A 26593-nucleotide genomic window follows, 5' to 3' on the forward strand; every position below is an offset into this window, starting at 1 on the left:
CACACACACACACACACATATATATATATATATATATATATATAAACAGTGTATATGATGTGGTCATTGTATAAATAGTTGTGATTTGTTTTGTATAATTCATTGAACATATTTAATGCAGATTGTTCCTGTGAGAATGAAACTGCTCTCAGTGTCTGAGTGACCTTAATGCTTTAACATCATGACCTTAATAACCCAAATAACCTTAACCTTAACCCGTCAGTCACAAGCTACTGTCTGAGCTTATCTGCATTTTAACTATCCTCTCTCTCTGCTCTGCCTCACTCAGTGTTGTCTCTCTCTCTCTCTCTCTCACACACACACACACACACGCACACACACACGCACGCATCTCCGATTTCATAACACATCCAACCTGATATTTTGAATCGGGCTTTCACACCATTTTTAAACTTTTTTTTTTTTTTTTATTCTTTTTATTCCAAGCCTATCTTCTTTCTCTCATTCTTTCACACACACACACACACACACACACACACACACACACACACACACACACACACACACACACACAGAGTTTATCATTGAAGACATGGCACACACATCTCCATCACTGCCACTCTCCATGTGTAATTCCATCAGACTCACCTTCATTCATTCAGCTGTTGAATTGAGCCTCAGATCCGGATGCAGCAGCTTCGCTCTCATGCATAAACATTCATGAAACATTCATGTCAGACACGCCCACTTGTTTACAGCCAAAACAAGGAGGTGAGTTTGGTGACGTGTGGCCAAGGTTATTACAGACACTGGAACGAGGTGTGAAAAAACATACAGAACATACAGACGTGTGTTTCAAATCCACACGATCCGCTGAGTGAATCAGACGCTTCAGAGCTGCTGGAAGGTTCATTTTTTTTGCTCTGACGGAGCCAGGCTAACGACTCCCATACACTTCAAGTCTGTATGCTAAGCTAACACTAAATGCTACCCGTAGGAACCGAACCACTGGACGTACAGAGGTGAACATGGTGTATTTTGCCAAAAACATTGGGAGTATTCCTTTAACACCTGTAACTTGACCCAGTCCCATCAGACAGCTGCATGCACAGCTGCTGTCATGACGAGCCAGATGGACGTGACATCACAGCAGTGACTGCGTTTACGTGGACCCGGTTATGAGGCTTATACCAGTTTTGATCATGTGGTGTTTACATGGAACATCATATCCCTGTATATCCATGCTCAGTCTGGTATCCTGGTTACTGATGACTGCAGGCGCCTGGGATGTTCACAACACAAACCTTTAATCTGATTTATTCCTCTGGAACTGGTAACCTGAGATTAATTTGACTGCGGCTGCTGAAAATTTCAACTCACAGCGAGCTAAGCACTATTAAATTTCAACATCGTGTTGCAGATTCGGCTTATTTACCTTATTGCCACCAATGGGAGAAGAGAACGACTGGAAATATTAAACACGTCCTCCAGCCTGTCTCTGTCACCACACCTGTGCAGGTGGTCAGCAGCGATCAGAAACCAGGATATGATGTAGACATGCAGCAATATTGCAGGTTCTTTCAGAGTTCTCCAGTTCGCATTATCAGGTTTCTCAAAAAATCAGGATGTGATGTTTACATGCACAAACACAGAAACCAGCTACTTCAAAAACTCGATCGTAACCAGGATACTCAAGTCCATGTAAAGTCACTGAAAGACTACATTCTCAAATTACCAGGAGTAAAATAGATTAAAAAAAAAAAAACATGAAAAGGTAAGAACCAGCTTCATTAAACCAGTGTATCATAAATAAAAAAAGGTCACACTTAACCCACTTAACTACAGTCGCTGTTTTATTTCTGGTGGGAGCGTTTGTTGTCAGTGCCGCCAATGTCCCAATGTCCCATTTATATCAGCTGAGTCACCAGCTGAGTGGGCATCAGGGCCTGTGAATTATCCAAGGATCTCATTCATTGATGACTTGCACATGAAAACAAACTTACCGTATTTCACCAATTAATCGCTGGGCCGCAAATAGCCGCCTGGTTCTTTTAAACGCCTGGGATCCAAGCTGATTTTGCGTATTAAAAGCACGGGCTATTAATTGGTGAAATACGGTAATTGCAGAAACCGTAGAAATCCGTCGGCGGGGGAAATTCACCGCCTGACAAGAGGAGGTTCTGTTTTTGTCTCGTGGCGCTGTGGTTTTGTGAATCAGTGGCACCGCATTATGCACAAAAGCCCAAATGAGGCCAGTAACCCACGCACTTATGAATGAGGACATGTGTTGATCCCCCACCCCACCCGGTATGTCTCTAAAAATGGAGCCTTTTTATGAATCAGGCTCATCGTGTTGTTTCTGGTCCGAGTGACGTTCCTCTACAACTGAGTGAATGAGTGAATGAATGAATAAATCTTTATTTGTCCTGTTGCTGTCGTTCTGGCACCATGCCGTGCTGTGATTGGCTGGGAGCTGCACACCCGCTGCCCAAAGGCCGACGCCCAGAAGAGTCTCAAGCTCAGCAGAACAAGGTCAAGATCATGACTCACAAGTCATGATGGACATGATTGGTTTTGTAGGAGTCTATTCATTCATTCATGGTTTTAGAGGAAAATCGTACTCATTCTGCCTTTAAACAACATACCCATCATCATCATCAATTAGACAAATCAATATCTATAATGCCTGACTCGTGTGGTTATTATAAATGTAAAGATAAAGTGCAAGTAAGTACTTGCAGGCGTCACTTCTGGTTCTCTTTGGGCAAATTGAATCGTAGGCATCTTGGACTTGTATTTGTCCAAACAAATACAAGTCCAAGTCTATGTGACAAAAACAAGTCCAAGTTGCCTACGATTCAGTTTGCCCAAAGAGAACGATGACCTGGATGAATGAGAATATCCATAGACGTGTCACTTCAGGTTGTTGTTTCGGAGTTGTAGTTAGTTCTGGACGTCAGGAACCTGCGGCCAGAGGGGAGGAGGTGAGCTCGATCGCCCTGTGGCCTCAGAGGGAGGAGAGACTCGGGACCAGATCTCGTCCCTCCGTCCAGTTTGTCCTTGTGGTGAACTGAGAGCACTGGACGCAGAGGGACACCACGCTCTGTGTGCAGCTGCTGAGAGCATCTGAACAGGTTGGAGGTGCTGCTGAGCCTTGGTGTGTCTTGCGTGTGTTTTGCAGCCCAGCTCAGTTTGCAGTCAGTAAAACTGGTCCGGTGGTTGGGATGTGGGCTGATACCATCAGAGGCAGCTCTCCTCCTCCTTCATCATCATGTGTTCATTGTTTGTAGTGAAGCTCCTGGTTGCTGATGTGCAGGACGTCCAGTGTCCTCAGTGGGTGTTGATTCAGGATCTGTTCCACCTGGCCCACATGAGACCCACACACCCACAGTGTGAATTAAATCAACCATGTCTGACGATGTCTCCGCTGTTGTGAGCCACGCTGATAAGGAGATAGTGGTGCTCGAGGTGCCTCGTGTCACTGCTCACCGACTGAGCCTCCACGCTGCAGCGTCTGTGTTTTAATCCTTAATCCCGACCACGGCGGCAGCACCTGCTCAAGTTAATCCACACCACTGAAATCTTCCTGGACAGCTGTAACCACCGAGGCAGTGATCGGTAAACAACCACTAATCAAATCACCTCACATCCAAGACTAAAAGCGCTTTGTAAATGACTTGGGGGTAAAACGGGTGTGTAGGTAATTTGTCATGAAGCCGCTGTAAACACACAGTCACGCCGATGTACACACACAATCACTGGGGCCGCAGCAAATTGAGGAATCGTTCAATTTCACTCTAATCTAACTCCCTAGAAATTGTTACAATGCAAGGAAATGAATGAGCGCTGACTTTTAGATTGTATTGTAATTTTTCATCACTTAGGATCCATTTGTCACCGTTAAGGTAAGGCATTTAAAGACCTGAACGCCTAACACAAACCAAAACAGCTTCTCCTAACAGCATCCTGAGTCCAACATCACCTCTAATGGGCAGGGGCGCGTATATGGGGGAAAAGTTAGGACAATTCCAAGGGCCCTTGCCTGACAGGGGCCCCAAAAAATAGGTAAAAACTAATATAAACCATCATTGAGTAAATTTTTTTTTTGTTTTGTTTTCATGGGGCCCAAAATTCCTGGCGGCGCCCCTGCTACACTGCAAAAACTCAAAATCTTACCAAGATTATTTGTCTTATTTCAAGTCAAAAATGTCTTATTACTAGTCAAAATATCTCATTACACTTAAAATAAGACATGATCTGCTCGGGAGCTTTCACTCCGTCTCCTTCCTTCTTACCTGGAGAATCCTCCATTAGAACAGCAGCCCACCAAGGTGAGACACACCTGGCTGTTAGAGGGGACGGGAGACGGCCTCTGATTGGTTCACTGCATGTTACGCCCAAAACACAGCCAGGATTCATGAAGAGACTCAGGACAAGCCTTTAGAGCCAGGAGCCTGGAGCTAACAGACTTTAGTCCAGTGTTCAAACAGCAGCAGAGACCTGGAGCCTGAATGATCTGCACCGCGCTCTGCAGACCAGGAGCTCAGGTCGATAAATTAGAGCCCTGAGTGTGTTGGAGGTTATAGACTGAATCAAATGTTGTGATGAATGTTGGCATTACACCACAGCAGCACACGTTTGAAAGGTTTGGCTTACAGTTGGATAAAGGAAGTACAAGCTTTCCCTCTGAAACACAGCAGGTGCAGTAAAAGTCTCACAAAGTCATCATCACTTCCGGCGCCGACGCGAGTGGCAGCCTTTTCAGCATTTTATATATTGTTTTATATTCCTTGTTTATAGTGTTTATATTGCTTACTGCTATTTATCATCTATATATACTGTATATTTCTTCTAAATTTGCACATTGACCTACATCTATGCACATTTTATACACCTATGCACACGTTTTTTTGCACATTGTTTTTTGCACACTGTTGTACCTAGATCTCTAGTGTGTTGTATTTAGATCTTATTCTTATTTTTTATTAATTTAATCTGTAATCTGTGGATACTGCTGAAAAACTGCGAATTTCCTTCGGGATGAATAAAGTATCTATCTGTCTATCTAAGTGGAAATACTCAGGTAAAGTGCCAGGGCCTCAGAACTTTACTGTTGTCTTGTTGTGGCTCGAATCAGATCAGATAATTGAGGTTTCACACAGCACAAAAAAAAAAAAAAAAAAATTAAACGAACCAAAATGTCTGAGCAGAAGCCGTGTGGAGCTGTCAGCTGATTGGTCAGAGTCAGACAGATGCTGCTGAGTCTCCATCACGGAGCGCCAGCAGCAGCTTTGGCAGTTCTTCATTATCGCAGAGCTCGTTTGTTCTAAATACCCAGAAGGCTTTGTGTTTCTTTGTCAGCTCTCCGCTCATTCGGTTTTTGCTCACTGCACTGCAAAAACGCAAAATCTTACCAAGATTATTTGTCTTATTTCAAGTCAAAAATGTCTTATTACTAGTCAAAATATCTCATTACACTTAAAATAAGACATGATCACCTCAGAAGTAACTTGTTTTTAGACAATTTTCACTTCTTTCAAGTGAAAATTTGCTTGTTTCATTGGCAAAATTTGCCAGTGGAAAAAGTGAAAATTCACTTGAAATAAGTGAAAATTAGCTAGAAACAAGAAACAAATTTTGCCAATGAAACAAGCAAATTTTCACTTGAAACAAGAGACAAGTGTCTAAAAACAAGTTACTCACAAGTTGATCACCCCACTGCAAAAAGTCAAAATCTTACCAAGAGTATTTGTCTTATTTCAAGTAAAAATGCTTGAAACAAGAAACAAATTCTGCCAATGGAACAAGCAAATTTTTACTTGTTCACTTGTGTCACAAGTAAAAATTTGCTTGTTCCATTGGCAGAATGTTTCTTTTTCCTAGCAAATTTTAACTTGTTTCAAGTGAATTTTCACTTGAAACAGGTGAAAATTGTCTAAAAACAAGTTACTTCTGAGGTGATCATGTCTTATTTTAAGTGTAATGAGATATTTTGACTAGGAATAAGACATTTTTGACTTAAAATAAGACAAATAATCTTGGTAAGATTTTGCGTTTTTGCAGTGAATCCATTTAGGCTGTGAAAAGGTTTTGGACTGTAGTGTGTCTCCCAAAAACACAGCGACTGGCTCACACAGCAGCCCGGTCTCATGCTAATTCAAACCCTAACAGAAACGGTGATGTAAAAGCCTTTTACAGACACTGTAGCAGGAGGATCCATCACACAGCTGATCCACAGAGCGAGCACCTCCGTGGGGGTTTGGTTGGTGGGCGGATAGTAAAAAATGATGCCTGCATTCCTGTTTGGACCTCCCATCAGGAAAAGTGTGCACACGTTTCGAGAGAGAAATGCTTACAGCACATCTGACCACACACACATCTGCACAGGGCTCACACACACACACACACACACACACACACACACACAGACACAGCATCTCTCCCTCTCTCATTTAGTCGGACTGGTGGGGAAGAAGTGTACACTCAGCAGGATTGTGTTGCCGTGGCAGCAGGATGGTGTGGTTACCGTGGCAGCGTGAGGAGGGGGGGGGGGGGGGGGGGGGGGCCTGAAGCATCGCTCCCCCGGGAAACAACAACAGGCAGCCGGGACTGAATTACCTGACCTGCAGTTTCAGACTTCCTCTGTCTGTGTTTCTCTCTCTCTCACCTGAACAGTGTGTCGCTCGCCCGGCCCCACAGCTCCGGCTTTAAAGCATCACAGCAGGAATTCTGCATATTTAGCACACAATCCACAAAATGCACAAATACCACGTTCCTGCTGATGTCCTCCCAAAGCGATGCACTGCAAAAAGTCAAACTCTTACCAAGATTATTTGTCTTATTTCAAGTCAAAATGTCTTATTTCTCCCCGCGACCCTAGTGAGGATAAGCGGTTTGGAAGATGAATGAATGAATGTCTTATTTCTAGTCAAAATATCTCATTACACTTAAAATAAGACATGATCAGCTCAGAAATCACTTGTCTTTACACAATTTTCACTTGTTTCAAGTGAAAATCTACTTGAAAAAACAAAAGTCTAAAAACAAGTAATTTCTGAGGTGATCATGTCTTATTTTAAGTGTAATGAGATATTTTGACCAGAAATAAGACGTTTTTACTTGAAATAAGACAAATAATCTTGTTAAGAGTTTGACTTTTTGCAGTGTGGTGGGGTTTCAGAGCTGCCACATCACTCCTCCTCCCTTTCCTCCAGCCGCTGGTTTCCATTCATTCCACTACGATATGAACATGAACTTTCTTCACTCCAGTTTTCCATCAGCGTATTGATTTATTGAGCTAGTTATTTATGGATTATTTTATAAAAAACTGACACAACATCAACAGCTATCCAATGCAAGTGTCACCGTGTTTGTAGTGGATGTTAATTTACCAAACCCGTACCGAGAGGGGCTTTTGTTGTCACATGTGGTGGAGCAGCAGGACCCAAACAGTCCAGGCAGGCAAGCAGGCGTGACGACCTGAACGCATATTTAACCCTTTCATGCATGAATTATGAAAGCCTGAGTCCAGATTTTTTTCTTATGTTTTTTACTCTTCTTAGGGCATGAATATTTCTGGGAGTCTCCATACTTCTTTAAGGATGCAGGACTGGTATTACCATGTCATGATACTAGTATTAATATGTTTTCAGCAACAAGAACTGACAGTCTCTGCATAAACCTCAATGGAGGGGAGCAGCAGAGAGCATTCTAACAGCTGATATGCAATTCCACCATAGAGACCACTGCATTTAGGAGAAAATGACTTTTAAACTGTCTTTTAAGCTGTCCACTGTAGTGACCGCTATGCGTGAAAGGGTTAATATCACTAATGGAAACACATGCACGGCAAGACACACGTGATGAACCAACACAGGCAGAGCTGAAAACAAGACGTAAATACACCAGAAACCAACGAGGAGACAGGACTTGGCTGTTCACTTAAAAGTGGTGACGTTTGGGTGGTGAAGTTTTTGCTCCTCTGACAGTAAAAATCTGTCCGAGCAAAAGATGTTTTTGCAGAATGAACCTTTACAGTTGCCGCGTGAAGCTGCAGCCCTGCAGGTCCTTGATGAGTTTGCAAAGCGGTCGAGGAGCTAAACGTCCACTGAGGCATTTGAACACAAGCTTTACATGATGAGAAAAGTTAGAAATTCAAAAACAAAGTCCTCCTCATTAGTTTTCCTAAAAGCAGCAGCACTGTCCTGTGTTGTGAAATCTTTAGATCTCCTCCATGATGTGCAAAATCGTTTCAAATGAGCCTAAATTGTAGTAAATGCACTGCAAAAAGTCAAAATCTTACCAAGATTATTTGTCTTATTTCAAGTCAAAAATGTCTTATTTCTAGTCAAAATATCTCATTACACTTAAAATAAGACATGATCACCTCAGAAGTAACTTGTTTTTAGACAGTTGTCTCTTGTTTCAAGTGAAAATTTGCTTGTTTCATTGGCAAAATTTGTTTCTTGTTTCTAGCTAATTTTCACTTATTTCAAGTGAATTTTCCCTTTTTCCACTGGCAAATTTTGCCAATGAAACAAGCAAATTTTCACTTGAAACAAGTGAAAATTGTCTAAAAACAAGTTACTTCTGAGGTGATCATGTCTTATTTTAAGTTTTTGCAGTGCAGGACTTTTGAAATGTCTTGTCAGGGTGGAGAAACGTCTGAAGCCGCATTCACTCCGTCCCGGGACATCAGAACCCTCCACAATAAGAGCAACAACAATCAAACACATTCATACACGCTGGAATTGGACTAAAATGTCACATCACAATCAGCTCAGGTGAATTCAGGCTTCCCACAGACAGCCAGTATGTTGATTAAACCATATAAACCGGTACAGATGTGTGCAAAACAAACGGCATCATACACTACTCACAAAAAGTTAGGGATATTTGGGCTTTTGGGTGAAATTTATGGAAAATGTAAAAAGTTCACGCTACAGTGATATTATATCATGAAAGTAGGGCATTTAAGTAGAAGCATACGCTGGTGATTTCCTCATCTCAAACAATTTCTTGAAACAAAAGCCAACAACAGTGGTGGATATACCACAACAAAAAATGTCAGTGTCAATAACTTGTCATGTGCCCTTGAGCATCAATTACAGCTTGACAACGACGTCTCATGCTGTTCACAAGTCGACTTAGTGGCAAGTTTTGCCAATGAAACAAGCCAAAAATAAGACATTTTTGACTTGAAATAAGACAAATAATCTTGGTAAGATTTTGCGTTTTTGCAGTGTGGGTCATTCATTCAAAATCACTGGTACAGATCTTTAAAGATTCACTATATAATAATTTATTTTCAATCTGAATACATGTTATATAATAAACGCCCGGCCAATGATGGGAAAAGTTTCTGGTGTAAAGGAAGTGCTCTGTCGAAACTGGTGACATTTTAGGAGCATCTTTGAGAGAAAACATTAAAAAAAAAAAAAAAATCACCTCTGTGGGAGACTTTTTCCATGAGGTGTCCATTTTTGTGGAAAACAAAGAAGCTGAATTGTTGAACATCAGTGCCAAACTGTGAGGGACCGACACCCAAACCTGACATTTACTGTGCTGATGTTTTAGATCGCCAAAAACATTTCCTGCTGTCATCGTCTGCAGTTGGTGTATTAAAAATGAAAAAAAAAAAAAAAAAAAAAAAAACAAAACTCACCACCAAACAACATTTAACGACATTTAAAGTTGGTTTGTGTTGAAAGTGTTGCAGCCGTGTACAACATGAATAAAACCCAGCAGAGTGACTCTGGCTGTCGCCTTCCTGTCTTCCTCTCCGTCTGCTCCTGCAGCCTCGGATCGCAGCTCCTCGTGTTCTCGCTTCTCTTTCATTACCGCCTCATTATCTCTTCCTTTTGTCTTTGCTTTGGACTCTCTCCCTCCTCCTCCTCCTCCTCCTCCTCCTCCTCCTCCTCCTTCTCCTCCTCCTCTGCTCCCTGCTGAGTAGCTCTGGCTTTCCTTTGACAAAATTTAATGGCCTTTTTAATTGTAAGTCAGTTTACTACAGTTGCTAACTATTAGTGCCTTTCTCTCTCTTGCTCTGTGTGTGTGTGTGTGTGTGTGTGTGTGTGTGTGTGTGTGTGTGTGTGTTGCTGCGGTTACATGCACACTTTTTTCATTTCGATTGAAGATCTCGGGTCAGCTGTGTACATGGGATGTGATCTAATACAGTCGACACGTTCAAGCGCCACAGTGTGTGACGTGCACACACACACACACACACACACACACACACACACACACACATGCACAAGTGATGAATTCACCGTGCGCTCTTCTTCTGCTGCTGCCTTTCAGCGCTGAGCCATGCGGCGACATCCCTTTGCCGTGTGTTTGATCACTTCCCTGAAGGCGGATATTCATCGTGTGTCCAAGTCGCTCCTGTGCTGCTTTTTATCAGGAAACAGCTTTTTATTAAGTGAGAGCTGCCCAAGTCAGTGCCTGAAGGTCCTCACGTCAATCACATGTGTGTTAATGTGTTAACATGTGAAGGTTCACACAGATTAATACCTTAACCCCATGCGGCGTCACATTGTGCTGTGATGGCTCAGTCAGCGCTGCTGGAGGACCTGATGTAGGGTCGGACAGGCCAGACAACACACACACACACACACACACACACACACACCTCATCACAGAGAAAAGTTTATAGATTTACGTCAAAGCAAAAAATTCACATTGAAGCATGAACTCCCCACCCCCCACCCCCCCACCCACCCCTTTGTCCCTACAGAAATACTTTGTCCTGTAACCGTACAGAAAGATTTTCTTTAAAAAATTAGCAATACCTATGTACAAAAAAAGTTAGTGTGTGTGTACTGTGAGTGTGTGTACCATAAGTGTGTGTACTGTGAGTGTACTGTGTGTGTGTGTGTACTGTATGTGTACTGTGTGTGTGTGTGTGCTGTGTGTGTGTGTGTACTGTGTGTGTGTGCTGTGTGTGTGTGTACTGTGAGTGTGTGTACTGTGTGTGTGTGTACTGTGAGTGTGTGTACTGTGTGTGTGTATGTGTACTGTGTGAGTGTGTACTGTGAGTGTGTGTACTGTGTGTGTATGTACTGTGAGTGTGTGTACTGTGTGTGTGTGTGTACTGTATGTGTGTGTGTACTGTGAGTGTGTGTACTGTGTGTGTATGTACTGTGTGTGTGTGTACTGTATGTGTGTGTACTGTAAGTGTGTGTACTGTGAGTGTGTGTACTGTGAGTGTGTGTACTGTGAGTGTGTGTACTGTAAGTGTGTGTACTGTAATTTAATTTCAGATCAGGTTGATTCTGATTGTTGTGTTTATGTGGAGCTTTTTTATTGTGTTCGGGCTGCATGTAAACACTCCTCTGCTGACGGTGTGTGTGTGTGTGTGTGTGTGTGTGCGCGTGTGTGTGTGTGTGTTCCCCCGCCCCGCCTGTTGAGAGGCAACATGTTTCACTTCTTATTGATTTTCCTGCAGTCGTGTTATGTAATGCTATTTCCCTTTCAGAGTAATATTAAAGTTATCAATCAGAAAAACAGCCTTTTGATATCACCTCCCCTCTCGCTGCCTAAATTTATGTATTTTATTTCAAATTTGTCTTTTTAAAAAATCTATCTTTATTCTCCCACTGCTGTTTTGAGCATATTCTCAGAATTTCAACTTCATTCCTGAAATTCTGAGTTTAATCTCACAATTTCGACTATATTCTCCAGTTGTCACTTTGACTTTACAGAATTTTGACTTCATTGTTTTTTCTCATGTTTTTATTTGTTTGCACCGTGTAACTAAAGAGCAGAGAAAACATGAGAAGAAATAAGTTGTGCAGGTGAGATTAGAGCCACAACTAACAAAATTAACAAATATAAATGTCAAATAATCAGGAAAAGAAAAGTTGTTTTTTGTTTTTTTTTTTATCACAGCTCTATTACTCTTCCTCAGACTGAAGATGAATTATCCCTTAAGTCCCTAAAATAATCTCTGATCATCAGTATTATATATTTAGACATTTTTTCCTTGAAGAAACATCCTTTAGTGCCTTAAATGTAAGTGTAAATCTTGCCCTCATTAAAAATGTGCAGATGTATGAATATGCAAATAGGCCCCGCCCCCTCCCTGCCTGCTGGCACAGCGGCTCGTAACCAGGGGCCGGATTCTCTAAAGGTTCTTACGATTAAATTTCCTCTTAAGTTCCACTTTTTTCTTATATTTAGGTTTAAGAATATATTTTTTAAGAAGATATTTTTGAATTCACAAACAAAATATCTTAGGAATCCAAACAAAAGATCTTAAGAATGTTCTCAACTTTATTCTTAAGATTTTTCTTAAGAATAAATGGGATTCTTGAAATAATTTATCTTACTATTTTTCTTGAATAGTATCGTAACTTTAAGACAGGTGAAGGTCGTCTTAAGTAACCACATGCTGTGTGAAGGTAAGCTACTTTTCAAACATCTTTGATTCATTTAGAGCCAAATTTGATTATATAACATAGATTAATGTAGTAATACCTTAATAATTTTACATTGTATATGTTAACATAGTGATAATCGTTATCTAAACTGTAATTCAGCCTAATATCTAAGCCAGTATTTAGACACATGTAGGCACATATATTGTTTCTGAGTCTATATGAGGACATTTTGTTTAGCCACCAGTCACCATTCATGTGTCAATTATATTTAGATTCCATTAACTAATAGGTTAGTAATATCATCGCTGTCCAATACAAAGTATGTATCTCAATTTTTGAGAAAACACTTTTATAACATCAAATCAAAGTTGAGACTATAATGGATATTGTTTTGTTGTCCTCTGGCCCTTCCTGGATAGATAGTTGCAAAGTTCTTAAGATAATGTGCAGTTCTTCAGAAAATAATGGGGAATAGCACTTGAGAACGTTCTTATGAACCTCTCATTTTTTCCTCTTACGAAACGTCTTAAGATTATTAGTAAGAACTTTTTAGTTAATCCGGCCCCTGAGCTCTGTTCACACAACCAGGACGTCCCGTGCTGCTACAGGCCTGGATGTTGTGTCATATTTGAAAATATAACCATGAAAATTTCTGCTCTCATTCATGTGAAGCAACCATCACAAGTTGGTCTGTTTTTTTTTTTTTTTTTTCAAAATAAAACTCAATCAGCAGTCCAGGCGGAGCTGCTGCTGCTGCTGATATGCAAATCAGTGCCCCGTCAGCTGACTTCTGATTGGCTGTCTGAATCTCACTCACACACACACACACACACACACACCGTCAGCAGAGGAGTGTGAGAACACCTCTGTGCTGACAAGCCGAGGGCAGATCCAGTCAGCAGAGTCGAGCTCACACACTTCAGAGACACAAACACAGCAAACACACACCTCTGAGCCGAGGGGGATTTTAAATAATCTTCATCGTCTGACTTGTCTTCCTCATATTTACCCATCATCCTCTCCCTGAGCCGCTGAAAGAAGAAAGTCAGAAAGTCATTTTGCGCCACAGAGAGCGAGCAGCGACGCTCCCAAACACTGATGAGATTTTCATCCCGTTCTCTATTGAATCCAGCGGCTGTTTGAGAGGCAGAGTGGGTACGAAATTGAAAGTGTGTGTGTGTGTGTGTGTGTGTGTGTGTGTGAGAGGGGAAAGCGAGCTCGTCTCACCTCACAGGCCCGGTGACGTACTCTGAGGACACTCGGCGAGCCGCTGTGTGACAGGACTCTTTCTCTGCTAAATTATTTTTCTCTCTTCGTTCCATTTCATCCTTGTCCTTTTCAACCTCTCTCTCTCTCTCTCTCTCTCTCACACACACACACACACACACACACACACACACACACACACACACACACCTCCTCCTGTCCCTCTCTGTCTCAGGACGGTTCAGGCTCCCCTAGATTGGATAGTGAATGTTCCAGAGATTGAGACGCTTTTCTATTTTTTTTTTTTTTTTTTTTTTTATTACTCATTTCTTTATGGGGTTGGAGGTTCAAGTCGATGCAGCGGCTCCCTCTGCGCCGAGTCACTCCACTTCTTTAAGGACTTCACTCCAGCAGCAGTTCTCTAAGACACACACACTCCTGATGGAAACAGCCCAGTTAGGCTGATCATGACGATATTGGCATTTTATTAAAAATCCAGTATCGACCAGTTCATGCTCACTGATATGATGCCGTTTGTTTTGCACACATTTATACTGGTTTATATGGTTTAATCAACACACTGTCTGTCTGTGGGAAGCCTGAATTCACCTGAGCTGATTGTGACGTGACATTTTAGTCCAATTCCAGTGTGTATGAATGTGTTTGATTGTTGTTGCTCTTATTGTGGAGGGTTTGACGTCCCGGGACGGTCTGAATGCGGCTGCAGACGTTTCTCCACCCTGACAAGACATTTCAAAAGTCCTGCACTGCAAAAACGCAAAATCTTACCAAGATTATTTGTCTTATTTCAAGTCAAAAATGTCTTATTTCTAGTCAAAATATCTCATTACACTTAAAATAAGACATGATCACCTCAGAAGTAACTTGTTTTTAGACAATTTTCACTTGAAACAAGTGAAAATTTGCTTGTTTCATTGGCAAAATTTGCCAGTGGAAAAAGTGAAAATTCACTTGAAATAAGTGAAAATTAGCTAGAAACAAGAAACAAATTTTGCCAATGAAACAAGCAAATTTTCACTTGAAACAAGAGACAATTGTCTAAAAACAAGTTACTTCTGAGGTGATCATGTCTTATTTTAAGTGTAATGAGATATTTTGACTAGAAATAAGACATTTTTGACTTGAAATAAGACAAATAATCTTTTTGCAGTGTGGAAACTATGAGCCCTTGCAATTTTTTTTTTTTTTATCCCTCATAAATATGTTCAGATTTAAAGATATTGAATATTTGCGATCGGTTGTTTGAACCCAAAAGCAGGATTGGACTTTATCTGACAAGCAAAACCCCAAAAGTCAAACCGTCATTATGACTGGCAAACAGAAAGCGGACGAGTGTTTGCTCGACACGATCAAACGGAGATCAGACAGATGCCGGGAGCTCTCTGGTGATGTAGACACTCCGACTGTAAGAAAACATAACAGAGAGGGAGGAAATATTAAAAAAGCCTTTATTGTAGTGGCTAAATCATGAAAAAGCCAACACACCCAAACAGGGAGATCCACCCAACCGCTGCTGGGTGGATCTCTCCGTCACGGCGTCGCAGAAACAACCAATTAAAGTCATCTGCTGCTGATGAGGTTATTTGAAAATGATTGGAGGCTAATTCATAGCCTGTCGCAGGCTAACGTTAATATTAGCTAAACCATAAACTAACTCTTGTGCAAATTCCCTCTGTGCAGTAATCCATATTCAATACTTATGTGCAATAACCTGTGCAATAATCCATATTCAATACCATACTTATGTGCAATAACCTATAGTGCAATAACTCCTGTCCATGTTTGCACTTGTACATATATTTTTTCTTTTCTTTTTATTCTATATATATTTATATTTATATTTAATTTATATTCCTTTCTTTATTTTTCTTGACTATTTGCTCTTTTTACTTTACACTTGGAGTGGGAGTTGTTATTGTAACAAAAAGTAATTTCCCCCTGGGGATCAATCAAGTATTCTGATTCTGATTCTGATTCTGATAGATGTAAATTAAGTTAATCCAAATTAGCTGCGTTGTCGTTAGCCACTAGCGACCTGCCAGGTAAGACTCAGCTCCCCCCAAAACCAACATTTTTTAAAAGATTTGTTTTTTATTTTGAATCCAAATAAAAAACTTAACGTAATTCTCACAGCTCTTTTATTCATTTTCTTGTGAAAGCAGAACGTGTTTCCGTGAGCCGTGCATCAGTTTTCCTGACGTAAACAAACTCTCAGCATCAGTTGAACATAGACAGCTGTTGCCATGGCAACGGGAGCCGCCCAGAAACACTCTGATTTGCCGCGAACCAAAAGGCCCGCACCACTTCTGCCTGCTTCATTTCAATGATCATGACAAATAAATGAATTTGAAATTATCATTATTGGATTTTAGCGTCTCGTTATGGTCTGAATGTTGTTTCAGAGGGTTCCTCACTCTGACAAAACTGAATCTAGGATATTTCATTTTATTTACAGATATCAAATAATGCCACATAGCCAAAAAAAAAAAAAAAAAAAAAAAAAAAAAAAGCATCCTGCTGTGGATTTTTGAATGTTTGCACTTCTGCTCCGGGTGTCAGAGCCTGATAGGCTTTTTTTTTTGTCCCAGAACAGAAAATGCACATGGATTTTTATGCAAAGCCCATACACCCTTCCTCCCCTCTCTCTCTCTCTCTCTCTCTCTCTCTCTCTCTCTCTCTCTCTCTCTCTCTCTCTCTCTCTCTGTTGTTTACAGGAGCTCAGTTCAGTCTCCAGAGAGAGAGCTGCTAAGAGGGTGAGACGCTCAGGCTCTGTTGAATAAGTCTAGAATACCAAAACGTCTCTGCGTCGACATTTCATTTCAAACAGGAGATTCAAACACAGTGAGCGACAGAGGCTGATCAGTGAACCCTCCCTCTGTCTTCACCTGTACAGTCACAGCTGCTCTCAAATTGATATCTTCAGGTTTCACTTGACCAGAATTTGTGAAAAAAAAAAAAAAAAAAAAAAAAAAAAAATCCCCCCTCAGACACTCTTGCATTGTTTTACATCATCAGCCAGTAAAGCACGACGCTTTACTTTGAGGTGAAATGTTTTAATTTCCTTTCCCTCAGTCTGTGTCGTCCACTTTGACTTAGGTTAGAGATTTCCTGCAGTTCCCAGAATGCCTTTCAGCAGCTCCCAGAGAAGCAGGGATGGGCTTGTTTCGCTCGCCTGTGGGCTTCATGTTGCACAGAGCGGGTTAGAGAGAGAGAGAGAGAGACGCTGTGTTTCATCCCAACCTGAACCCTCGCCACTCGCCCGGGTCACTCCCCGCCGCCGTCAGCGGTGCCGCTCCGTCCGTCTGAAAAACTAAAGTGAACTTGGTGAGGTCATGGAACATTTACCCACAATGCATTGGGGCTGTAGTCAACCAAAGATGATCTTGGTTGACTGACATTTCACCCACCATTCAACCAACTGATTGATCGATGGAACAAAAGACAAACAAAAACAGGGTGTGGGTAGGGGAGATCCGGTACGGTTGTAGCACTTTTTCGTTTTTTCCTTATTACAAAAAGACAGCGCCAGCTACAGTTTCAATATTTTAATGTAAGCAAGGTACACAAGTACTCCACCAATCCAAATTACAGTTTTGTCCCGCGGATCAATACAGCGGGTGTGATCAGGCCGAAGGCGGAAGCAGCGCAATGCTACATTCGCCCCGACAGTGCGGGGCGAATGTAGCAGTCCTCAAAAGTGGACCGAAGAGGCCGGGGAACACATTTTTTTCTTGCTTTTCCATCTCATTCCTTCATCAGTTAACCTTTCCAAGTAATAGTGAAATATAATTTATGTTATATGTTGCAAATTCATATAGTTAGACCTTTTGTCTGTCTACTTTGCCGACATGACCAGTGTTTTGCCTCCCTTAGACTTACCCGTACAAATGATTCACAATACAAATTTCTTGTTAAGATTAACATGTAATAATTTGCATTTTTAAGGTTTGCCATGTTAAATACTTACCGTTTAGCCTGATTATTTAGGCCTGTATGCGCGTTCCACTTACAATCACGTGTGCTGTCATTATTATTATGTATGTATGTGTGTATGTATACATATATATATTAATGGTAAAGCACTATATAATGTATTTTCTCTCATTTTTGTCTATTATTTTATTATTTTTAATCGTCATATGGACTATGTGTCTGAAATAAATAAATTACATGCATAGGTGAGGCTCTGCTTGCTCTCCCTACATTTAAAAGGACATAGCAGAAAAGGTAAGCTAACATGCCACATGAAACGACCGCTAATGTTTAGTCTACCGATAGGTCTAACAGACCGTATAGGTTTGTTGTATTAAATACACAAGCTCCGTGACAAAATCGAAAAACACTTCCGGTTTCAGTATTTTATTTACCGCTGTGAAAAGAACGTTTTCCCCTCAAACTCGGAAACAATAGATCGGATGCCAAAGATTTTTTGCCGCGGCAGCCATGAAAGGAAGTGGAATCTGCTCACCAAATTACAACTTTCTGTGTTGTGTCTAACACGAATAAGGCCCCGTGCTACAACCGCCCCCCTGCTACAACCGTACCGGATGTCCCCTACATTGCAGCGTGCACTGCGCTCGAATCAGTTAATCTGGAGTTCAGTGCCTAAATGGATTATAAATAAACACAGAAGCATTTTTAATCTGTTTATTTTATCCTGACATGGTGGTCAGTGTTTCTCTCTCTCTGTGTGGGTCAAAGTTTCCCGTTTTCCTCCTCGGCAAAGTCTCAGCTGCACTCGGCTTCCGTGTCGCTCGCTTTCTGAGGAAACAGGCCAAGACAGGCGAACACAAACCGAAAAATAAATCCCATCATGCATTTCACCTCTCCTACATGTATTTCAGCGTGTCGTGATGCATTTTATCAGTCACATGTTTTGAAAACAATCGCATCATCTAAAATGCGCTCATGTCACATGGAAAAAATGCATCAGGCCTGCATCTGTCCCTCCCGCCCTGCAAACATGACACGCGACTGTCCGACCAATGAGAATCTGAGTTGGACAAAAACAGGTCAACCCGCTAATGAGGGATGGGATTTGATAAGACTTTAGTGATTCCGATTCCATGATCGAATCCGCTTATCGATTTGATTCTTTAACGATTCTCTTACCGAATCTCACTGGGCAAGGGGAAGAAAAAAAAGTACAAATGGGTTTATTTGTATTAACTTTCTTTTATATCATTGTGTTGTTAAAATGCCACCACTCCTGTCCATCCAAATGACTTTTACACAGCTACAATTGAGTGTTCAAATTATTGAAATATTTATTAAATAACTCTACAAAACTGTACAAAACAAATATTCATTTTTTCTCAGTCTGGGTACAGAAGGATCAGATGCAAGCAGCATCTGACTGGAGACGTTCTGATGCTGCTACTGGGTTATTTTGGTTGATAGCTTAAGGTAGTGAGTACCGATACCCAACCCTACAGCGTATACAGTATGTATAAAGAAATACATTTAAAATAACCTTAAACAAACCTTAAGCATAAGTAAAAGAAAATCTCTTCTCCCCTTGACCCAAAAACAAAACTGACATTTAAAAAAACCCTGAAATTCTAATGTAGGAATTAAAATCCAATAACACTTTAACATGTTACTAGAGACTGCTATTTCCTTTTTAAAAGGGTTTATGAGCTGAGCTGCCAAAAACAAAACCAGCCCAGCAGCGACAAAAACAACCGAGTCAGGAACTCGAATGTAGAAAAACAACAGTTTAACATACGAGACAATGTTAGCTTCGGCCGCGTTAAGGGGCGCTCACACTGAAAGCGACAAAATCGCCTGTGGTCGCTCAGTTCGCTTCCTTCGCGTCGCCTGCAGTTTTCTTTGCAGTTTTCCGCAGGCGCGATGGAAGCGATAGAAGCGACGGAGGGGGCGGGGCAGGTGTGTCAGCGGGAGTATAGACTATATGTAGGTGCTGTATACATGACTTTTTCCTTTTAAAAGACGTTTTTGTAGGCTGCCTTTTAATCAGACATGGGATGTTTATTTACCTCAAGTTTCGGAGGTAACTTCCTCCTTCAGAAAGGTCCAGCTGACAGCCGGAGCAGCACCTGTCAGATCCGGAAGACCAGACCGGACCGGGTGGCCGCGCACTGTGCGGTGCCGCGGCACCAGGTCTACCGGATCTGACAGGTGCGCCGCGCACACAGACTGCTGTACTTTCATTATAAACCGACTTTTGTTTATACACGGTTGCAGCAGCACAACGGACAGCAACACAGACAACATGGTTCATTATTGATTGCGCAACGCGGCGATTTGCCGGTAATCGCACTGCGCGCATTAAACGATTTTGCGGAGGAAGGAGGAAAGTAGCATGATTTACACCGTATCCACGTTCGCGCTGCGTGCGTGACCGTGCATGTGCTCGTGCATGAACGCCTGGGCGTACAAACTTGGTAATGTGAGTAGCTTCTAACTCATTCATTTCATTGGATAATATGCCGGTGGGATCGAAAAGATTCTTCTGATTGGCCTCTTGTAAAAGTGGCCCAGCCGATAGATCGCAGATAAACAGAATCGTTTTTAGTCAAGAACAAAAGGCTCTTATTGAGCACTTCAGCGTGAGAAATCGGAGGTGTGGAGGTTTTTTTTGTTTTTGTCCCTGTATATTTGTTTTTGTCCCTGTATATAAGCAAGCTTGGATCATAGAGCTCTGGAAAACCGGAGAACACAGTTATCAGTTTCTCCTCCATCATCCGTCCTCCTCCTCTCTCATACTCCGGTCAACTGTTGCCGCCGTGGGAATCCAGATCGGCTCGCTATTGGCCGTCGCCTTGGTCGCGTCGCTCCTCATTTGCATAAAGTTGAGATTTTCTCAACTTTTTTCGCTCACGTCGCTCGTCGCCCAATTCGCTCGTCGCCCGTTGCTCGTCGCCACTGTCGCCCGAATCGCCCCTCGTCGCCCCTCGTCGCCCCTCGTCGCCAGCGTACATTGAAAATGAATGGCAGCTCGTCGCTCAAGTCGCCTCTGTCGCTTTCAGTGTGAGCACCCCTTTAGCTTCGGCCGCGCTAGCTTCGGCCGCGTTAGCTTCAGCCACGTTAGCTTCAGCCACGTTAGCTTCAGCCACGTTAGCTTCAGCCACGTTAGCTTCGGCTGTGCTAGCTGAAAGTGAGTTCTTAACAAGAACCGGTTCTCGAATCCCATCCGTACCGCTAATCGACCGACCGACCAGAGGACAGCAGCCCTACAGTAAACCACAGTTCTGCTTTATTTCCTGATTCAGCATCAACTTTCAGGAGTGGCTGTTGATTTGATGTGTAAGACACAAACCCTCATGTCCATATAATCACAGTAATCCTTTAGAAATTCAACCAAACTGTCACATTACGTCTTACCGTGTACCTCACCTTAGAATGGCACTAATAAAAACATCAAACCAGTGATTAGAAAACAGACTTTTAAATTGCGGACTCCGTCAGTAGAAAACCTAAGGAAAAGAGACGCTGCAGTCCCGCCCAGGGTTGCCAGATCTGTGAGACAAAAGCAGCCAAACAGCAACTCAAAACCAGCCAATACCCGCCCAACCGGGTATAAAAAGGGCCCAAAAATCAGCCCAGTACCAGAACTCAAAATATGCCCATAAAAATCCATATATGTTGCTTTTAAAGTCCAACAGCATTGCTATAATTGCAAAATGCACTATAATATCTATAAAATAACATCATAAACATTAAAGGCAATTTCCCAGGCAAAGGCAATTGAAAATCATTTCAGCTCACCTGTTAAACTGCTGGCTGTCTCCAACATAAAAAAGAACGGGAAAAAACTCCATGAACTTGAACTATTTACAGCGTTGTCCAGTTTCTTTTTCGACATGTTGAGATCCCTCGCCCTGGTCCCTGTCATACAGAACTGTATTGGCAGGGCCGGCTTTTGGCATAGGCGGTATAGGCAATTGCCTAGGGCGCCATCTGCTGGAGGGGCGCCGCTAGCGGCCAGAGGGGCACCAGCAGCGGGATTGTTGACTGGCGCGACATCGTCGGCCTATATTGCCGGCGATGGGCATGGAAGGGCGCAAGGGAGTAATTTTGTCTAGAGCGCCAACACAGGTAAAGCCGGCACTGAGTGTACAGCTCAGCTCACTACATTTTCCAAGTAGCTTGCCCAAGACTGGGTATACATGTGACATAGTGGGACTTTGGGAAAACAAACATTTTTTCTAACTTTGAAGCTTTTTATGAGGCAGTTTTAGGAGGACGTTGGAGCTGAAGGGGTTAAAGGAGTGTTGCAGCATGAATGGAGTTTTGTTTCACTTCCATAAGTCTCTTTATGTCACTCTAGACTTATTTTAACCACCTTTCTTACAAAAGATTTTCTATCTGTTGGATCTGTTGTGTTGACTGAGTTGTCACTGACAGGAGGGTCATAATATAACTGGAGATCATATTAGCTATTGGTTGAAGATGAAAATGAGACGTAACAGTTTAATTATTTTTGTCATAAACTTCACTTCATGTTGTAAATAAGAGCTAAACACACACTGCCTCTTTAAGAGTGCTCCTCTTCCTGGAGTGACTCAGCAGCTGAACCCCTCCCGCTTCTGTCTGATCTCAAACATTACGAGTTTTACTCTGCCCAGATATTTCCTGCTTCTCAGATCGGACAGTTTAAAGACGAGTGGAAACAACACAGTGTGAAGGACAAGAGCCCACAAGCCCGTTTACAGCAGATCAGCGAGTGACTGTGAGGAAAAGCTGCTGTTTGCTTTGGATCGGAGCACAACTCTTATCTGTTGATAGAAAGTGAAACTAGCAGACGTTTCACTGTGACTGAGAGGGGAAATGGCTCAGCGAGGAATTCAGCCGGACTCGGCAAAGTTTTGCTGTTCCATCTGTCTGGATCTGCTGAGGGATCCGGTGACTATTCCCTGTGGACACAGCTACTGCATGAGCTGTATTAAAGACTGCTGGGATGGAGAGGAGCACAAGGAAATCTACAGCTGCCCGCAGTGCAGACAAACCTTCACACCGAGGCCTGTCCTGCAGAAAAGCACCATGTTAGCAGAGTTACTGGAGGAAATGAAGAAGATGGGACTCCAAGCTGCTCCTCCTGATCTCTGCTACGCTGGACCTGGAGATGTGGCCTGTGATTTCTGCTCTGGGAGGAAACTGAAAGCCCTCAAGTCCTGTCTGACATATCCGGCCTCTTACTGTGAGCAGCACCTCCAGCCTCACTACGATGCAGCTCCACTAAAGAAACACAAGCTGGTGGAAGCCACCGTGAAGCTTCAGGAGAACATCTGCTCTCGTCACGATGAGGTGATGAAAATTTTCTGCCGCACTGATCAGCAGTGTATCTGTTATCTCTGCTCCATGGATGAACATAAAGGCCATGACACAGTCTCAGCTGCAGCAGAAAGGACCGAGAGGCAGAAAGAGCTCGGGCTGAGTCGGCAAAAAATCCAGCAGAGAATCCAGGACACAGAGAAAGACGTGAAGGTGCTTCAGCAGGAGGTGGAGGCCATCAGTCGCTCTGCTGATAAAGCAGTGGAGGACAGTGAGGAGATCTTCACTCAGCTGATCCGTTTGGTTGAGAAAAGAAGGTCTGATGTGAAGCAGCAGATCAGATCCCAGCAGGAAGAGGAAGTGAGTCGGGCTGAAGAAGTTCAGGTGAAGCTGAAGCAGGAGATCGCTGAGCTGAGGAGGAAAGACGCTGAGCTGGAGCAGCTCTCACACACACAGGATCACATCCATTTTCTACAGAATTACCCCTCGCTCTCATGTCTCAGTGAATCTACACACTCACCCAGCATCAACATCCGTCCTCTGAGCTACTTTGAGGATGTGACTGCAGCTGTGTCCGAGCTGAGAGACAAACTACAGGAGCTTCTTAGTGAGGAATGGTCCAAGATCTCACTGACAGTGACTGGAGTGGATGTTCTCCTGCCACAACCAGAGCCCAAGACCAGAGCTGAGCTCTTACAATATTCATGTCACATCACACTGGATCCAAACACAGCAAACACACAGCTGTCATTATCTGAGGAGAACAGAAAAGCAACACGAATGGCAGAAGAACAGTCATATCCCAGTCACCCAGACAGATTTACTGGATGGTCTCAGGTCCTGAGCAGAGAGAGTCTGACTGGACGTTGTTACTGGGAGGTGGAGTGGAAAGGGATAGTTTATATAGCAGTCTCATATCAGGATATCAGCAGAAGAGGGAACAGGGATGAATGTGTATTTGGATACAATGACAAATCTTGGGCATTGATTTGTTCCAACATGAACCGCCACTTCAGACACAGCAATACTGAAACTAAAATCCGGCTCCCTGTGTCCTCCAGAGTGGGAGTGTACCTGGATCACAGAGCAGGTATTCTGTCCTTCTACAGCGTCTCTGAAACCATGACTCTCCTCCACAGAGTCCAGACCACGTTCACTCAGCCTCTCCATGCTGGACTTACGCTTGGAGGTGGAACCACTGCAGAGTTTTGTGAGCTCAAGTAGACAGGAGTGATTAAAGCACTTCTGTCGTCTATTTCTATAACATCTGTGTTGGTAAGCGCTTGTTTCTGTTCTTTTTTTTTTTTTTTTTAAATCAAGTACTGCACATACATGTCTTCATTTTAAAATGATTGTTCTCCAAAATATTTTGTTGCATTTTTTGCATTTCTTTGGTTTGTCAGTCCTGCACTTCCCAGACGTCACCTGTGGCACATTGTGTTCTTGGTCTGTTCAGCCGTGGTGGATAAGGGTTGAACTCCATCAGTCGACAGTAGAGAGAAGCCAAATGAACTGCACTTCACAGGGAAATGTAAAAAAAAATATCACTGATTAAACTGTTGAAGAGGCTCTTTATGATTCTTAACTTCACTCAATATTTACTGTAACATGTTTTTGCTCTTCCTGTTTTGCTGCTTAATGGAGTCAGAAGTGTGTTTGCACTCGTCCTTCTTTGTAGCTCAACAGCTGTTTGTTGATTTGGTTTCCAGGACTTTGTAACTATGATTTTTTTTAATGCACTGCAAATGAAATGATGATTCTTCTTCTTGTCAGTGGGAAATGATTCATGTGTTCCTCCACAGTGTTGACATGCTGGTTTAACAGGTCGAGTGTGAGAATCACGTGACTGCTGAGATAGAAACGTCTGTTATGAGATTTTACTGATTAGGTGTGTCAGCCAAGTGAATGTTTATGAAAATGAATAAAAAATATTTCCAAGAATCAACAGTGTTTCTTCTGTTCTCGTTCCAGAAAGTCTATCAACCCAGTTGAAGAGAATCTGACAATAACAGGACAGTATGTCTTGACTGGTTTAGCTGCTAAAACACAAAGAAGTGCTGTCATGCCCTCCATGAACAGTAGAAAAGAAAAGTGACAGGAGGGAGAAATACCTGCATTCAAAAGTCATTTATGACATTTTACTGTGTCTAACCGCGTTTTCTTCACCTGTGATTGTGGACGCCATTCCCATTTTTCTTCTGTTATGAAAGCAGAATTTTGGGGGATTTATTGAGATTTAAGGGCCAGTTTGAAATCCAGTGGTAGGGTGGCAGGATGGGGGGCGCCAGGAACTAATTTCGCCTGGGGAACAAGCATGGCTAGAGCCGGCCCTGTGTATTGGACAAGGCCAGCATCTCTCTGCTGGGCTCAAACTCGTGGCAGCAGATTTTATTAGTCATTCAAAATATGAATCTTTATTGATAGGCATTATTCATCATCTGTATGCCACAGGTCTGCCCAAGCCCAACCCGCAGACAAAATGTGTTACCCGCGGCAACACTTAAAAAGCAGCCCAATTTGGCGGAAAAAACGCGGACTTGGCAACCCTGGTCCCGCCCCACTTTTGATTGACAGGCGATCTGTGGGAAGTGCAGGGCAGAAACACGGCAGTGAGGGCAGCCGGAGGCAAAACAACCCAAAAAAAAAAAAAAAAAAAAAAAAAAAAAAAAAGTGTCAAGGATTATTGTTTCGAAACTCACACTGACTTTTCCATCACTCCCGTTGCAGAGTGTCTTAATTTGTGGAAAAGCCGCTCCCTCGCCCACGCTCGCTCCGTCTCGCTCTCTAAACGAGTCGGGGTGAAGACGGAATTAAATCGCTCAAAGCTCACAGACAAAACTAACAAGCCATTTTACAGCAGCTGGACTGAGGGGCAGAGTGTGTGATGAAGAGGAAAAACACCCCCCCACACACACACCCTCCAAAAAAAAAAAAAAGTCCATGTATCCCTTTAAGTCTGCGAAGCTCCGGCGGCTCGAGGCCCCGGCGAGTAACGAAGGCGTCTCATCTTGCTCTCGTGCCGGCGAGTCCCTCCGGAGTTACAGTAACTCCAAATCGCTTCACATCAGCTTCATCTCTGCGGCGGAGAGAAACCGGGGGAGCAATTAGCGCTCTCTGTCTGCTTCCCCACCTCTCCTCTCTGTCTCCTCTCTTTAACTTCACTTAGCGTTTCTAGTTTGTCTGCCGAGACACGATTACTTCAAACACAGGGTGGCACAGAGCGAGGAGGAGGAGGAGGAGGAGGAGGAGGAGGAGCGGGGAGATGGATGATGGGAGGGTGGGCCGAAGGAGATAACAGATAGAGGAAATGAAAATGTGCTGCGATGTAGCTGCAAAATAAAAAAAGGTGGGTAAGCTATAATCTCCAGTGGGTGATTGTTAGAAAGCAAACCAAAAATATGATATAAACAAAACTAAACAAAAAAAAAACAAAAAAAATCAATTTCTTCTCGGGGAAAACAGCAATTTATGTTTTTCTTTTTTCCTTGTGAAAGATCCCATCTGCATAAAACTTACACTGATTTGTGTTTTGTAGTTTTTCCTCCAAACACTGATGGTGAGACACAAAGTGAGTTTTGACAGCCAGGGATCCCGGCGCCTTGGCATTTATTCACTGAATAATTGATATCGATCATAGACTGTTAAAGATCATTTCATACAGTCTACGGTATTGATCAATAACTCTATCAAGGGTTATTAATAGGGTTATTGATCTGTAATCCTATCAATCCCTACAGATGCATTGTAGTCACATGTATTATAGAAATCTCACTAATTGCATTAAC

The 26593-nt window shown here is 42.6% G+C and overlaps 2 protein-coding genes across 2 annotated transcripts in view; both read left to right on the plus strand.

Annotated features, from left to right (window-relative positions):
- Positions 1 to 26593, plus strand: part of dok4 (docking protein 4) — a 62838-nt gene that overhangs the window by 19332 nt on the left and 16913 nt on the right. The window lies entirely within an intron of this gene.
- Positions 22329 to 24369, plus strand: LOC115376745 (tripartite motif-containing protein 16-like). The gene is made up of 2 exons (XM_030076515.1): positions 22329 to 24083; positions 24212 to 24369. Exon 1 carries the CDS (start codon positions 22365 to 22367, stop codon positions 24030 to 24032), a length of 1668 nt encoding a protein of 555 aa, XP_029932375.1. The 5' UTR covers positions 22329 to 22364; the 3' UTR covers positions 24033 to 24083; positions 24212 to 24369.

This window comes from Myripristis murdjan, chromosome 3 (assembly GCF_902150065.1).
Source record: "Myripristis murdjan chromosome 3, fMyrMur1.1, whole genome shotgun sequence".
NCBI lineage: Eukaryota > Metazoa > Chordata > Actinopteri > Holocentriformes > Holocentridae > Myripristis > Myripristis murdjan.

Bases quoted from the DNA above. Each gene is read 5' to 3' on its own strand.
- LOC115376745 (XM_030076515.1), top strand. From the start codon at position 22,365: ATGGCTCAGCGAGGAATTCAGCCGGACTCGGCAAAGTTTTGCTGTTCC.